Here is a 12,715-nt window from a genome sequence, read left to right as displayed (position 1 = left end):
TGCCAATCTTTTGTAAATTTAGGTTGACTTTGTTGTATTTATGAATGCAAACATGGAGAGATGTATGCATAGTAGTATTCATGCAGATTAACATCAGCCGGAAATATCCAATCATGCTAACCTAGCTGATATATATGGTGTGGGTTTTTTTTAACAACTCTGGCACATTTTTTTCAATCGTCCATCGGAGGTAACAGATTTGTTTCTATTTGAATCATTTCAGTGGCATACTCAGGTTGTGAGTATACTCAATGCTGTGCATTTTATTTACTCATATTTTTATTCTTCAAGACTATTTTCTTGTGTTTTACGCACATAACGCGAGTCATTGGGTGTTGGGTTCTGAGCGATGCCAAACGCAGTTGACCTACACTCAATACTGTGCCTGAACGCACTCCACGCAGACAGGTAGAGCACTGAAGCTGCTGCTCTATATTTCTTCGTGTACTAAATCGGTAGAATCAGTTAATGAAAGGATTAGTTCAAAAGATCTGCTCACTGAATCGTTCAGTGCTTGAAATTGCGTTGTCACACTCACTTGACTAAAACACGGCCAAACATTCACTTCAGCTCACTATGTATTGAAGTGGGAACAGTCGGTCGTGAATGAAAAGCGAGTTGTGAATTAAGTCGAATATAGACACCATTTGCAAACTGACAGCCTACCCTGTTATGTGCAGCACTAATCCATCTGTGGTAATATTTGATGCTGAGAGCAGCTGATGTAGTATAGAAAGCAAGAAAGTCAGTGTAGGATGGGAGGGAGGGAAAGCCGGACTTTCACCCAGAAGATCACAGTTCATATCCCTTGTGAAAGCAAAAACTAAAATTGTTTTAATGAAATGTTTTGCATCTCATTGCACACTGATGTTACGTGACAAAATACTATTTTAACCCAAAACATGATCTTTTTTATAAATCTAACCAAATCATTTTGTTGCTTTAACTTAACTGCAGCCGTTTTTCAACATTAATCATCTGTTACAATGTGTTTCAGCTGTGCTTCACAGAGAGACGCTAAAGGGGTGCCCTGTGGGTCGCTTTGAGAAGCTGAGGGATGTAACAAAGCTTTGTTATTTCATGAACAGGAAATAAAAACAGGTTGAACATTAGTGGCTTAACATTTTTGTTATTTGATGTACATTGAGTTATTTTTAAGAAATTAAATTTAAAATGTTCCCAGTTTACATAATGTTTTAAAATAGCGTTTTATCATGAGTCAGGACCAGATTCAGTCTAACTAGTCTATTTTAGCAGGCTCGCGTTTGTTAATTCAATTAGCTACTCAACAGTTAGGTTATTGGGCGGGAATATTTATCAGCAACTACTCCCTGTATAGAGAGTAGTTTGTGTGGTGCAACATACTGTAATTTAGTGATACATAAATGTCAGTAAACTTAACATTACAACTGCTTGTGTTACAAAGAGCTGGTTGGAACCAGCCACAGGAGATCCACAAAGGCAGCGGACAGCAGTGACAGCATCACGTTCATTTGGCTAAAGGTATTACTAAGATGGGAAAATTACCATCACATATCTGTGACGGCTGATTACCCTCGTCTCTATTTGCTCTAGTCATACCAGAGCCCGGTCACACAAGCCGATTGGCTAAAAGCAGGTCGGGAGGGTTCATTCTCATTTTTTAAAGAGGGGTGCTGCAGGGATCGACACAGGGAAGGTCTGCTCCAGTTTTTCTTGCCCTCTCGCTTTTGTCTGCAGTGTTTGCTCTGGATTTGAGTGGTTCTTCTGGTGTTGGAGCACTGTCAGCCCACACCCTAATGGCAACCTCTGTTAGAGAGAGATCTGGGACTGTGCCGCCACTGGTAAAGGGGGGGCCTAAATGAGTCTCATGGGTGTGCCCGTTTCACCTGTTGAGTCATGCCACCATGCTGTACTCATCGCCATCTTTTTTTGCTGCATATGACAGATATAATAAGTTTTAAAAAGCAGTTGTTGCCTACCAAAAATCTCAGCGACAGGTGTATCGGACACATACACACTTAAAAATACGACCTGCGTGCATGTGATCACAGTCACGCCATCTTTCTTCTGACTTCTCCCCCTCCACCACGGAGCTATGCGTTAACACTTAATTCGCCACCACTCACATTCAAGGACATCTGCAGGTTCAGCTGCTGAGTCTCAAGCAGATAAAGAGAAGCGACGGTGGCTGTGGCCCTTTCACCCTTTTATACTCTCCGTCTTGTCATCACTTAATACAACTTTGTCATCCGCGAGCTCGCCGTGGTGGCACATTTATCACTGTAAAGATGGATTTACGCAGCCATGAAAGAGCTGTTTTGTGAGCCGAGCTGCAGAGAAGAAAAGAAGTGACTGGACTTAAAATGTCAACCTCTGTTCTCCGTGCACTGTGGATACATATTCATAAAGCCGTTTTCAGTTCTTCTGAAAAGTTCCTTTTGATTACATATTTTGACAGTATTGCCTAATTCGGAGGAAGAGCAGCGAGGCCTGTACCGACTTACTGTAATTTAAAACCCAAATATAAGCAGACTGGGACTGAAGTGAAACTCCCGTTTCAAAATACCTAAATATTTACTCTTGATAATACTTATCTGTCTTTGATTGAAAACCAGGAGCTGAGCCAGGCCGGCCTCCCATACTCAGGTGTTTCTAGAAAGTTTTTGCTCCACTTGGCCTACGGTTTGACTCTTACACCCTGAATGACACTCGCTTGTCAGATAATGATGCAGTATTTTCAATGTGCATTCGACAGTTGCACGGATCGCTGTGGAAGTGACCGAGACATTTTAGGGGAAAAAAAAAAAAAAAAAGTGGTGTGACTCAGACCCACTGGAGTGGCTTCAGCTTTGATAAAAGAGTTAAAAAACTATTGTCAGTTTGTGCCTCATGACGCCCTAAGGTGTCCAAACTGGATGGAGTTTGATGAAATAATTAAAAGTTAAAAAAAAAAAAAGAAAAAAAAGTTCCCGTGTGAATTTGACCCCCGGCTCACCCTGATCCCCACCATAACTCTGTTCTCGCTCGGTGGAAGCGATTGGTGTCGGGCCGGTGCCTGAGGGAGCGGTGGCGGCTGGGTGGCGGCGGCTCAGTAGCAGCCATGGGGGAAGCACACTGTCAGTCCTGTGATAGCCGTATGAGATTCCACATGCTCTGATGAGTAATTCCTCCCTCCCTCCATCACCATGTGGTTCATGGCCCTGAGTCATCGTCCACACTTTCCCTCTCCCCTCCTCTCCCTCTCTCTCTCTCTTTCCCTCGATATGAAGAGGATTCTTCCTTCCTTCGGCAGCGGCCGTCCCACTGGGAAACTCAACAGAATAGCCTCCCTCCGATGACTCACTCACCAACATCGAGAGCTGTACTCCACACCACCCGCTCTCCAGCCACGACAGCCCACCTCACCACACCCAGGCCTGGATCCCAGTCCTCCACGGCCTGCTTGCCTCTCTCCCTCTCTCTATTTGTGTGTTTGCTGCCTGTCTTTTTCTGGTTGCCATTTTCTATATCTCTCTGCTGCTGCTGCTGCTGTTGCTGTCTTGTCAAGATGTCTCATTGTTTACCTGTCTTTAAGCGTCCATCTGCCTGCCTGTACTTCTACCAGTCTGCACTGTGTATCTCAATACACTCTGAGTTTGTGTTAGTCTGCCGTCACTGCTTGCCAACCCGTCATATTTGTCAGTCTACCTTCCTCTCTGTCTCTCAGTCCGTCCCTTGGCACTTGATTGCAAAGTCAAAATACCGAAGGACAAGGAGCGCTGACTCCCCCGTCTGCATGTTAAACCGCCACAGCTACACAATGACGGCGTAATTCATACAAAGGGAAACATTGGATATTGTTCATTCAGCCTGTGCAGCTCCCAGATAGCGTTGTCACATTTCCAACTTTAATCTGCATCAGTGTTGTGCAACTTATGACGAAGGTTACTGTTCAGTTCCAGCAGCTCCCGTGAGACTGCATCCTTCCATTCACGTGTTCTGCAATTCAATAAGCGCTGCAACTTCGACACTCTCCACGCAGCCAATACATACAGTATATATCGACTCGTGCTCTGTCCCTGTGGCGCGCAACAGGTTGTTGATTTGAATCCCTGCACGCTGCTCACAGATCCTCTACACAGGAGATTTGTTGACCATTGCAAGAGCAATAAGGATTTTTAGGGGCATTATGACTGGGTTAATAAAACACAGCTGCCCCTAAAAGTCCCTCACTTTTCTTGCTGCCTTTTCTCGCTCCCTCCCTCCCTCCCTAATCTTTCGATGTCTCATTCCAGACTTTTGAGATCAAACTACAACATTCGCTGGCTCCTCGAGTGCGATTCGGTGCTTTGGTATCTGTTCAATCGTGGCTGAAGCAACAACCTGGAGTGACCGCAACGTCTGACCTTTTAAGGGGGAGGGGTGGGGGTTAGATATTTCACAAAAAGTGAGCACGCTTCCCAGTATTTATGAATTGTATATTTATAATGGCAGAGTTTTATTGGGATTTGCAGTGACGTTTTTAAAGGGGGTTGAATGAGTTCAGAGCAGAATTTCCGAGAAGGGAGCACTCCATGTGTTCATTAGGAGTTCACAGAATAGGTAAACACAATCCGAAAGCTTTTTACCTTTAGCAGACGTTTTCTATATGATGCAAACAATAACACAGTTACGGCCAGTTTCACAACCACATGAACCCAGTGACCCAGAGCAGAAAACAACCTGTAGGAAAACGCAGGGAAAAGTCTATTTAAAGTACAGCTAACAAATGGTGTGGGGAGAGAATACGAGACAGCCGAGGTGGAAAATAAAAAGATGTAAGCAACACTGTGCAGCAAGTGGCGAGATGAGTCCGATTGGGCCTTTTAAACAATGTGAAATGCCACTGAGTGAGGCTTGGCAGGCGGTAGCAGCCAGCACTGTTTAATATCACAACTTTAATCAGCACACTTGGTGACTATCCCAGAGCTCCCCGTAGCCATGCTGCTTATTCAAACCAGGCTCATTCCACCAAGCCTCCCTTACTAGGCCCTCAGCTCTCATGCTCGCACTGGCTCGTACTCTCCTGCAGCATATATGGAGAGCTTTTGGCTGGAGTGTTTTTTTTTTTTATCTGCTTTCTGCGATGTGTCATTGGGCTTTAGTGGGCTATGTTGGAGGGAATCAGCAATGACTGTCGAGCTCATCTCGTCCGATCAGAGGTGCCCTAAAGCATTTTCCTCTATTCTTTATATTTGATAAATAAAATCTACATTTAGGGACTGTTCATTATTTATGAGAGGGGAGAGGGTGGTACAAAACAGGAGAGTGGTGTCAAATAATTTTTTAAGCACTGGGAAGAGGCATAATTATTATTTTGGATTCGGGAAGGACACACAACTTTAAATGGTTGTATTTTGTATTTACATTAAATAACATCTGAACCCCAAAACCTGCCGGGGTGGGTTTTTTGTTTAAAAAAATTGCCAAAATTGTACAATTTATCATAGCCAGAAACTGTAAAACCTGAAATTCTGCTTTTTTGAGGGGGCAATAAGCCTTATTCTCATGGTCTTTGTTTGTTGCATTGGCTCCTGTTCCTATATTTAGTGTGAATATAAAATTTTTTTTTTAAAATGTACAGGGCCTATTTATGGGGCAGGCAGGGTCATACATTTTCCCCCAATTACTCAGGGAAGAGCAAGGAAAAATACAGCTTTAGAGAGGTCTCGCACCCCAGCCACCCCTGTCTTGTGATAAATAAAGAACATTCCCTTAATTAGCAGTAGGATATCACCTACAATCACAAAGAATTTAATTAGAACTGAAGTCGTTTCGACAACTTTTCTCGCAGCTTCTTACAAGAAATAGCAGGCTTGTAAAAACCTGCCACCGATCTGTTATACACAACGATGTGCAAAAATGATAAAGCGTTAACTTTTTTAATAAATAAAACAGACGGAAAGTTTAATGCCACCACTTCCCACCTACTGTGACGCCAAGGGAGTCATTTACAGGCCTGTTTTTGGTGTGTCTTAATAACCACGGAGGTCTCTCTGAGGTTTTTTAAAATAAAAATCCCATGCTTCAGCGAATGTCTTACCTATGTGTCACTTGCAGCATGGAGATGCCACCCTGGCCCTCCGCTCTATTAATTACATAAAGCATCTAGTGTCAGGATGCTAAATTCATTAGTGAGGTATGTACGGCATGCTAGGGTCAGGACGGATATAGAAACAAGCCTCCAAAACAACTTCTTCCCCACTTGACACACTTGTTCGACATAATAGAGCGTTGTGATTTTTGTCTGTTTTTATTCATTTCATTTCAATCAGTTTGAGCTTTAAAAGCTTCTACGGCAGTCATTTAATTTTGCATTTAATTGCTCATATAAATTTAAGCAGGGTGAAAGTCATTTGCCTGTAATTTAAGGTTGTTATCAAATATGCTCTTTCAAGATATATATTTTTTAAATATAGATTTTTCCTGTAAATTTAGCTTTTCTTGTTTTCTCTATTCCAATCTATTTTTGATTAGGCAAAAAGAAAACTGTAAAAGAATATGTTTTGAAAACTATTCATCATAAACTGTACAGCAGAATGAGGCCAGCTGAGAAATGTAGGGCTGTTTTTTTTTGCAGAGAAATGGCATGTGAAAGTTGTTCATCATTGTAAGCATCAGACAGAAACACCCTCCGCTCTGGTTTTCTATGACTCTCCTGAGAAGCATGCTTCTCTTTCACGAGGCTGAAAAGTTCAAGTTTGACGAATCGAAGGTTTCATCCGCTTATGAAGGAACGACATTCACTGTTTGACCCTCTGAGATATTTAATAATTCATTTTATATATCTTTGCATTTCTTTTGGACAAGTACCTTCAGCTGCTTTGCAAATGCAGTACCTTTCGGCACTTTTATTCCTTGTTTTTTTTTTTTGTTAGTTTGTTGATTTCCTGAATAGTAGCTCATATACATTCTAATTTTAAAGTGTCATATTTGCAGAACATTACGTGTAATCTATAATGACTTTTCTGGTATTTATAGTGGCATTATGATGATCTTATTGGCATAATATTACCGCCAAATATCACAAACCATATTATGTATAGTTGTCATCAGTATTAACTGGTGATTGGGCTGCTGACCATATTGAGCTTTACAGTGAGACTTTATCTCCTGACATATCACTGTGCTTCTTTAAAAAAAAAAAAAAGCCTTTATATTTATATTCCCTGCGAGACTTCCCATCTGTTCCCTGCTTCTTTCTCTAAAAGATGAATATGTAGCACAAGTGGCTTTGCAATAACTTGGTGGTCACATGAGCCAGAAACTGGGACTTTGTAGGCCAGTTGAACGAATTGAGGACTCACCTTGCCCGCAAAGACCCAGCTTCTGACACACACCATCATCATCATCATCATCATCATCAGTCCCATCGCTGGGACTCAGTGTGGAGCAAACTAGACAAGTATACCTCCTGGAAATGTGTTTACGCCACAAGACATACTTCCAGTGGAGATAATGAAGAATTGTGAAGGGTTTTTAACCTGTGACCACGCCGATACATACCCATTGATCTGCTGTCTGTCTGCTGAAGTGAGTGATGCTGCCCGGTTGTTGTTACCTGCGTACCGCGCAGGTGTCAGCATCCCGCAGCCGTGTGGAGACTTCGCGTAAAAAGCGCCGACTGTCTGGCTGCTTGTCTGGCTGCTTGGAGGAGATCGCGTCTGCAAGTTGAACTTCACCGTTCATCCACCGCCAGCTCCGGCACCACCGCCGCCCCAGTAATATCTGATCACTTGCACGCATCCCACATTGAGTAAGATTATCCTTTTGGGGGGGTGGGGGGGGGACGAATTGTCTTTTGGAAGAAGTCGGCCTATCTTTTTCCCCTCTGTCCAAGGGGAAAAAACATGCAGACGCAACAGTGTCGCGCCTTGTGCCAGTCCCCCCCTCCCGCCCTTCAAAAAAGAAAAAAAAACCGCTTCTGCGTTTCCCACCGAGAGATCCCCGGTGCGCACCCAGTTCCCAGCCAGTCACCCAATATCCATTCTGGAAAGAGACAGCCAGAGGACAGAGACCGGAGCCTGCTGTTGCTACTGCCATGCTGCAGCCTCGATATTATGAGCAGGATATTCCCAAACAGCTGGAAGGAGCTGATATATGGTGCTGCGCCCTCGTGTTGGGCCCTCCCCAAAATGGACCGGTGCTAAGTGGTAACCTGGTTATTTTCAGCGCGTCACTGGCTCGTCTCCAATTATAGGTTTCCGTCGGGGGCGCAGCAGTGTGGCCCCGTATTTCCAATTATCTCTGTAAGAGGACTTAAAAAAACGTCCAAGAGCGCTACACTGAGTAATGTCCGAGCATGTGTGTTTGCCTGTAACTGCACACATTCCTGCGGTGTGTTGGCTCGCCCGTCCACATGCGCCACACAGGCCCCCGTGCCGCGCTCGGCTGCGTCTCCGGCGGCTCGTCTGCGGCTCTCTCGGAGGTGTTCCCCTCTTTTATCGATGCTGTTCAGGAGGCTATATACATCCCAGGTTCATCACACCTCTCATGTTACCTCCCTGAAGCAGCAACATGTTAGTGTGCTGCGACCCCTGCTGGCAGAAACGCGCCGTGACACGTCGTTATACAGGCGTGTGTCAAACACAGCCGATCACCGAGTGTGATCACGTGCAGCTGCACATCAGAGTTACAGCGTGACCGCTGGATGTTTTTGGACAAATGTAATCAGTGGAATTTATTATAAATGTGGTAACAAGTCAGCGAGGTTTCTGTTCTCTCTCGTTATGTTATGTCATGTTTTGCGCTCCATGAATTTGTCTACCTCTTTTTTTTCGGACTATTTTATTGTCATATTCCTCCTGCAATTCAGCATTTTTCTTTTCTTTTTCTTCCCATTCTTCCATTTTACATTGCAGTATAGCCTATCTATTCAGTTCAGTTATTTCTGCTTTTTTGCCTTATTTTCTATTCTATTCTTATATTGTATCAATTGTATTTTTATTTGATTTTATTTTATTACATATTGTCTGTTTTTACTCAGTGCGCTATGGGCCCTTTTCTGTATCTTCAATATAGACATTATTATTATTATTATTATTATTATTATTATTATTATTATTATTATTATTATTATTATTATTATTGTTGTTGTTGTTGTTTGTTGTTGTTGTCGAGTTATTTGATTATATGTTAGTATTTATTAATATTATTATTAGTGGTAGAAGTAGTAGCCTAGTAGTATTAGTATCTTCTTAATATTTGTTATTCTGTTATTTTGCATTTTATTTTTCTGATATTTTAGTTTTTTATTTTGTTGTGTTTTTTCTATTCTACTCTATATTTTTGAGGTCATGCTCCACTTTAAATGCCCGTGGTGACGCTCTCATATGGTCTCAGTCAGCTGCTTTATGTCGACAAGGAGCGCACAATAATACCGGAAAGTGCGTGATTATTTTTCAAAATAAAATAAATCACCTGATTCTATGTCCTGAAGGACTTCATATTTAAGTGAATAGCAATTGAATCTTTTTACGGTGTATATCTTGGCGTCACATTCCTTCTTCTGTGCATATTTGTATTCGTGTGGACTCTCACTGTCTCTCAAATGGCTTGTAATTGATGCAATGACATGACCATTTTATATTTAAGGGTTTGACCGGAAGCGATCTATTTGATGTACGCCGACTTGACGACAAACAGCAGTGTCCGACTTTGTACCTGTCAGGAACAAGCCCGGCTTCTCCTAAAACACACATATTCATTCCTGCAGCAACAGCAGGACGGATGTTCATCATCATCTGCATCATCGCAGTGACATCTGACAGCTGTCGGTGAGTTCTGAGCCCTAAAAGTAAACATACAGCCTGTGCGGTCGGATCTCTGTGTACAACACCCGTCATTTTCCTCAAACTCAGGTTCCTGTTGCACTGCACAGTCACAGTTTTCTGATCTAACAAGACCAAATGTTCGATCATGTGAAAGCAGTTCGGTGCTTGACCAAGTTTATTAATACTGACATGACGTCAGCACGTGCCGGGGGAGTCGGTCAGTCGATCAGTAGAGCGGAGAGGGAGGGAGAGGCATGTAAAGACCCATTGTGTTCAAGGCAGAAAGACGCTACAAGTTATATCGCACCAGTTGCTAAAGCAGCTAAATACACAACAATTGGTCTCTTATCGAAGATTTTTTTACTCCAAGTACTGCCAGCAAAATGCACTGAAAGTGTAGGCCTCTGTATTGGATCACTGTTGATGCATTCGTGTGTGAAGTGTATTTGAATGTTAAAATTAAAGGCGATTAACCTTCTTTGTATCCTGGTAGTTTCATCTGCAAATACATAATGTTTTATGAGCTGACTGAGCAGAGCACATGTTTGCAAGAAAACTCCCAGTATGCAAAGTCAGTGGTGCCACCATGATACATTACAAAACTTGTTCCTTAGTTAATATTTTGTACAATAGTTTTGTTTTTACAATCTATTTACACCTTAAATTAAAGCTGTGTGAATTGTAGCAACACAATCACTGTTTTTCGCTTCACCTGTCAGTGGTTTTGATGTCGTGGCTGATCAGTGTACTTACAGATACATAAGACATTATAGTAGGATTGTTGTGGAACTCAAAATTTTACCTTTACTGGTAGTAGTCTATGCACATTAAATAATTATTGATATTATCTGTAAAATAAGAAGACAACTTATGTGAGTTTGAGATTCCTCAACTCTCTGTATTAACCCTTTTAATGCAGAGATTACACAGTAGGGCTGCTACAAAGCTGTGTCACATTTGCATTTTTAGACAGATACAAATGACAGCAATATCAGTCTGCTCCAGTGTATGATTATTGATAGCATGCCGGCATCGCTGAATCAAAAGAGGCGTCGCATAATTGAGATGTCACTGGCCATGGCTTGGCCTGTCGTGTGATGTATAATGTGTTATTGCTGTATCATTGTTACTTTTTGTATAGCACTTTGTAACCTAGGTTTAGAAAGGTGCTTCATAAGTTAAGTTTTACTTACTTACATACACTTAAGCAGCACTTCCTAAACAATTAGCAATACTGTCATGTCTGCTATAAGGCGACGGATCTCAATTCTGCTTGGAGGATAAAGAGCTCCTGAATCTCATTGTTTTCCCAATTAGCACGCATTTTCAGCGGCTGTTCTTCTTTTCAATATAAAAGGGGCAGTTGACAGAGTTTTCAACTACCCTGGATACTACAACAGCACAATAAAATTTCTGAATTTCAGTTATGGCTTTTGGTTTTAGTGTGTCTCCTCAAGATTTTTAGTGGCCCCATTTGGCCACCCCTGGGAAAGATTTCTGGGTGCACCCCTTTGTAGAGTGGCTCTACCTGCCATGTACATGTAGAGGAGAAAAATGCATTATTTACCTCTGTACTGTAGTGGAGCACAAGTATTAAATAACATAAAAGAGAAACACGCACGTAATTGTACTAAGTGCTGTACTCTTACTAAAACATAGCTTAATCAAATTACAACTACACAGAGAAGTGTTTTAATTATATTCTTGAATGAATTATGACAGAAAGGGAAAGTATAAAAATGGCTTTTTAAATCAGAATATTCACTCTTCCCACAGACAATTTTGCACTTTTTTTTTGACAATCTTCTCAGTTGGAGCTCCTCATGATCACATGGTGTGTTCATATTTGTAGATGTGTAACTTGTGATTGCTATTTTGGAGGCTATCAGTGCGCCCACATGATGCTCTCTCCACCCTCTTCTCTCTCTGTAGTGCCGCTGGGCCAATAAGCAGCGGATGTGGCTGGTGCCCGGCTGCGGGCGGCCCTCTCAATGGTCTCTCCCACCATGAAAGCGTTGGTGGATGCTGTATGGGCAGTGTGGAGCATCGGGGCCTCCATTTATGACTACATCAACACCAACGCCATGGAGGAGCGCATCCACGCCCTGGAGAACGTCATCACCATCCACCAGTGTGTGATTGGACTCCTGTCCGCAGGCGTATTGGTACTCTTCACCTACATCCTTTTCAAGAAGCTCTGAAAATGTGTGGAGGGGTGGGCTGGGGGTGACATGGGGGAGGTGGACCGGCCAGAATCAGACATAAGTTTCCAGGGTGGTGAAACTAACACTTACGAGAGAGCCAAAGGGGAATTTTTACACATTTAGTACAACAGACTGGAGGGTACATATAGAAGGGTATATGTTAAGGGAGATGACCGTAAAGGGGAGATGGCGTAGGAAGACTTACATGGGCACACTTTCTTATTCAGACATGTTGGTAGGAAGGTCAAGATGGTAAATAACTTTTATTTTTTAACATTAGTCTGTTATGGGGAAACACATTGAATTTTATGTCCTCTCTTAGTGATGTAGTACTGGCTGTGGAGGATGTGAGCATGTGGAGTTACAGGGTCCAGCTGTTTTTTTAAAGGCTGGTATAGATAGTATTTTTACTGACAGTGACAGATTTTATGTGTCAGTACATCATTTTTTTATTTAAACCAACAGTTCAACCCAGAATAAAAAAAGGTTGTTTTTTTCCGCTCAGTGCTTTTTTCCTGTAGTGCTATTTGTCAGTATAGATTGTTTTGGTGTGTGTTGCAGAGTGTTGGAGATATCAGCCGTAGAGATGTCTGTCTTCTCTCAAAGGACTCGCTCAAAGCACCAAAAATACATTTGAAAACTCAACAGCAATGTCTCTTTCCAGAAATCATGACCCGGTTTCTCAAGATAATCCTCAGACCTTGTTGTTAGCAGTTTCATATAGGAGCTATTTTCTTT

The 12,715-nt window shown here is 42.3% G+C and overlaps 1 protein-coding gene across 2 annotated transcripts in view; it reads left to right on the top strand.

The window, feature by feature from the left end:
- Positions 1-12,471, top strand: part of LOC121942088 — a 71,026-nt gene extending 58,555 nt beyond the window's left edge. For both annotated transcript variants that reach the window (XM_042485185.1, XM_042485186.1), the window contains exons 5-6: positions 9,595-9,776; positions 11,706-12,471. In XM_042485185.1, coding sequence (XP_042341119.1) covers positions 9,595-9,601 — 7 coding nt within the window. In that variant the 3' untranslated portion in view covers positions 9,602-9,776; positions 11,706-12,471. The remainder of the gene's footprint in view (positions 1-9,594; positions 9,777-11,705) is intronic.
- Positions 12,472-12,715: the final 244 nt, after the last annotated feature.

This window comes from Plectropomus leopardus, chromosome 4 (genome assembly GCF_008729295.1).
Source record: "Plectropomus leopardus isolate mb chromosome 4, YSFRI_Pleo_2.0, whole genome shotgun sequence".
NCBI classification, from domain to species: domain Eukaryota; kingdom Metazoa; phylum Chordata; class Actinopteri; order Perciformes; family Serranidae; genus Plectropomus; species Plectropomus leopardus.
This window is presented reverse-complemented; position numbering and strand designations above follow the sequence as displayed.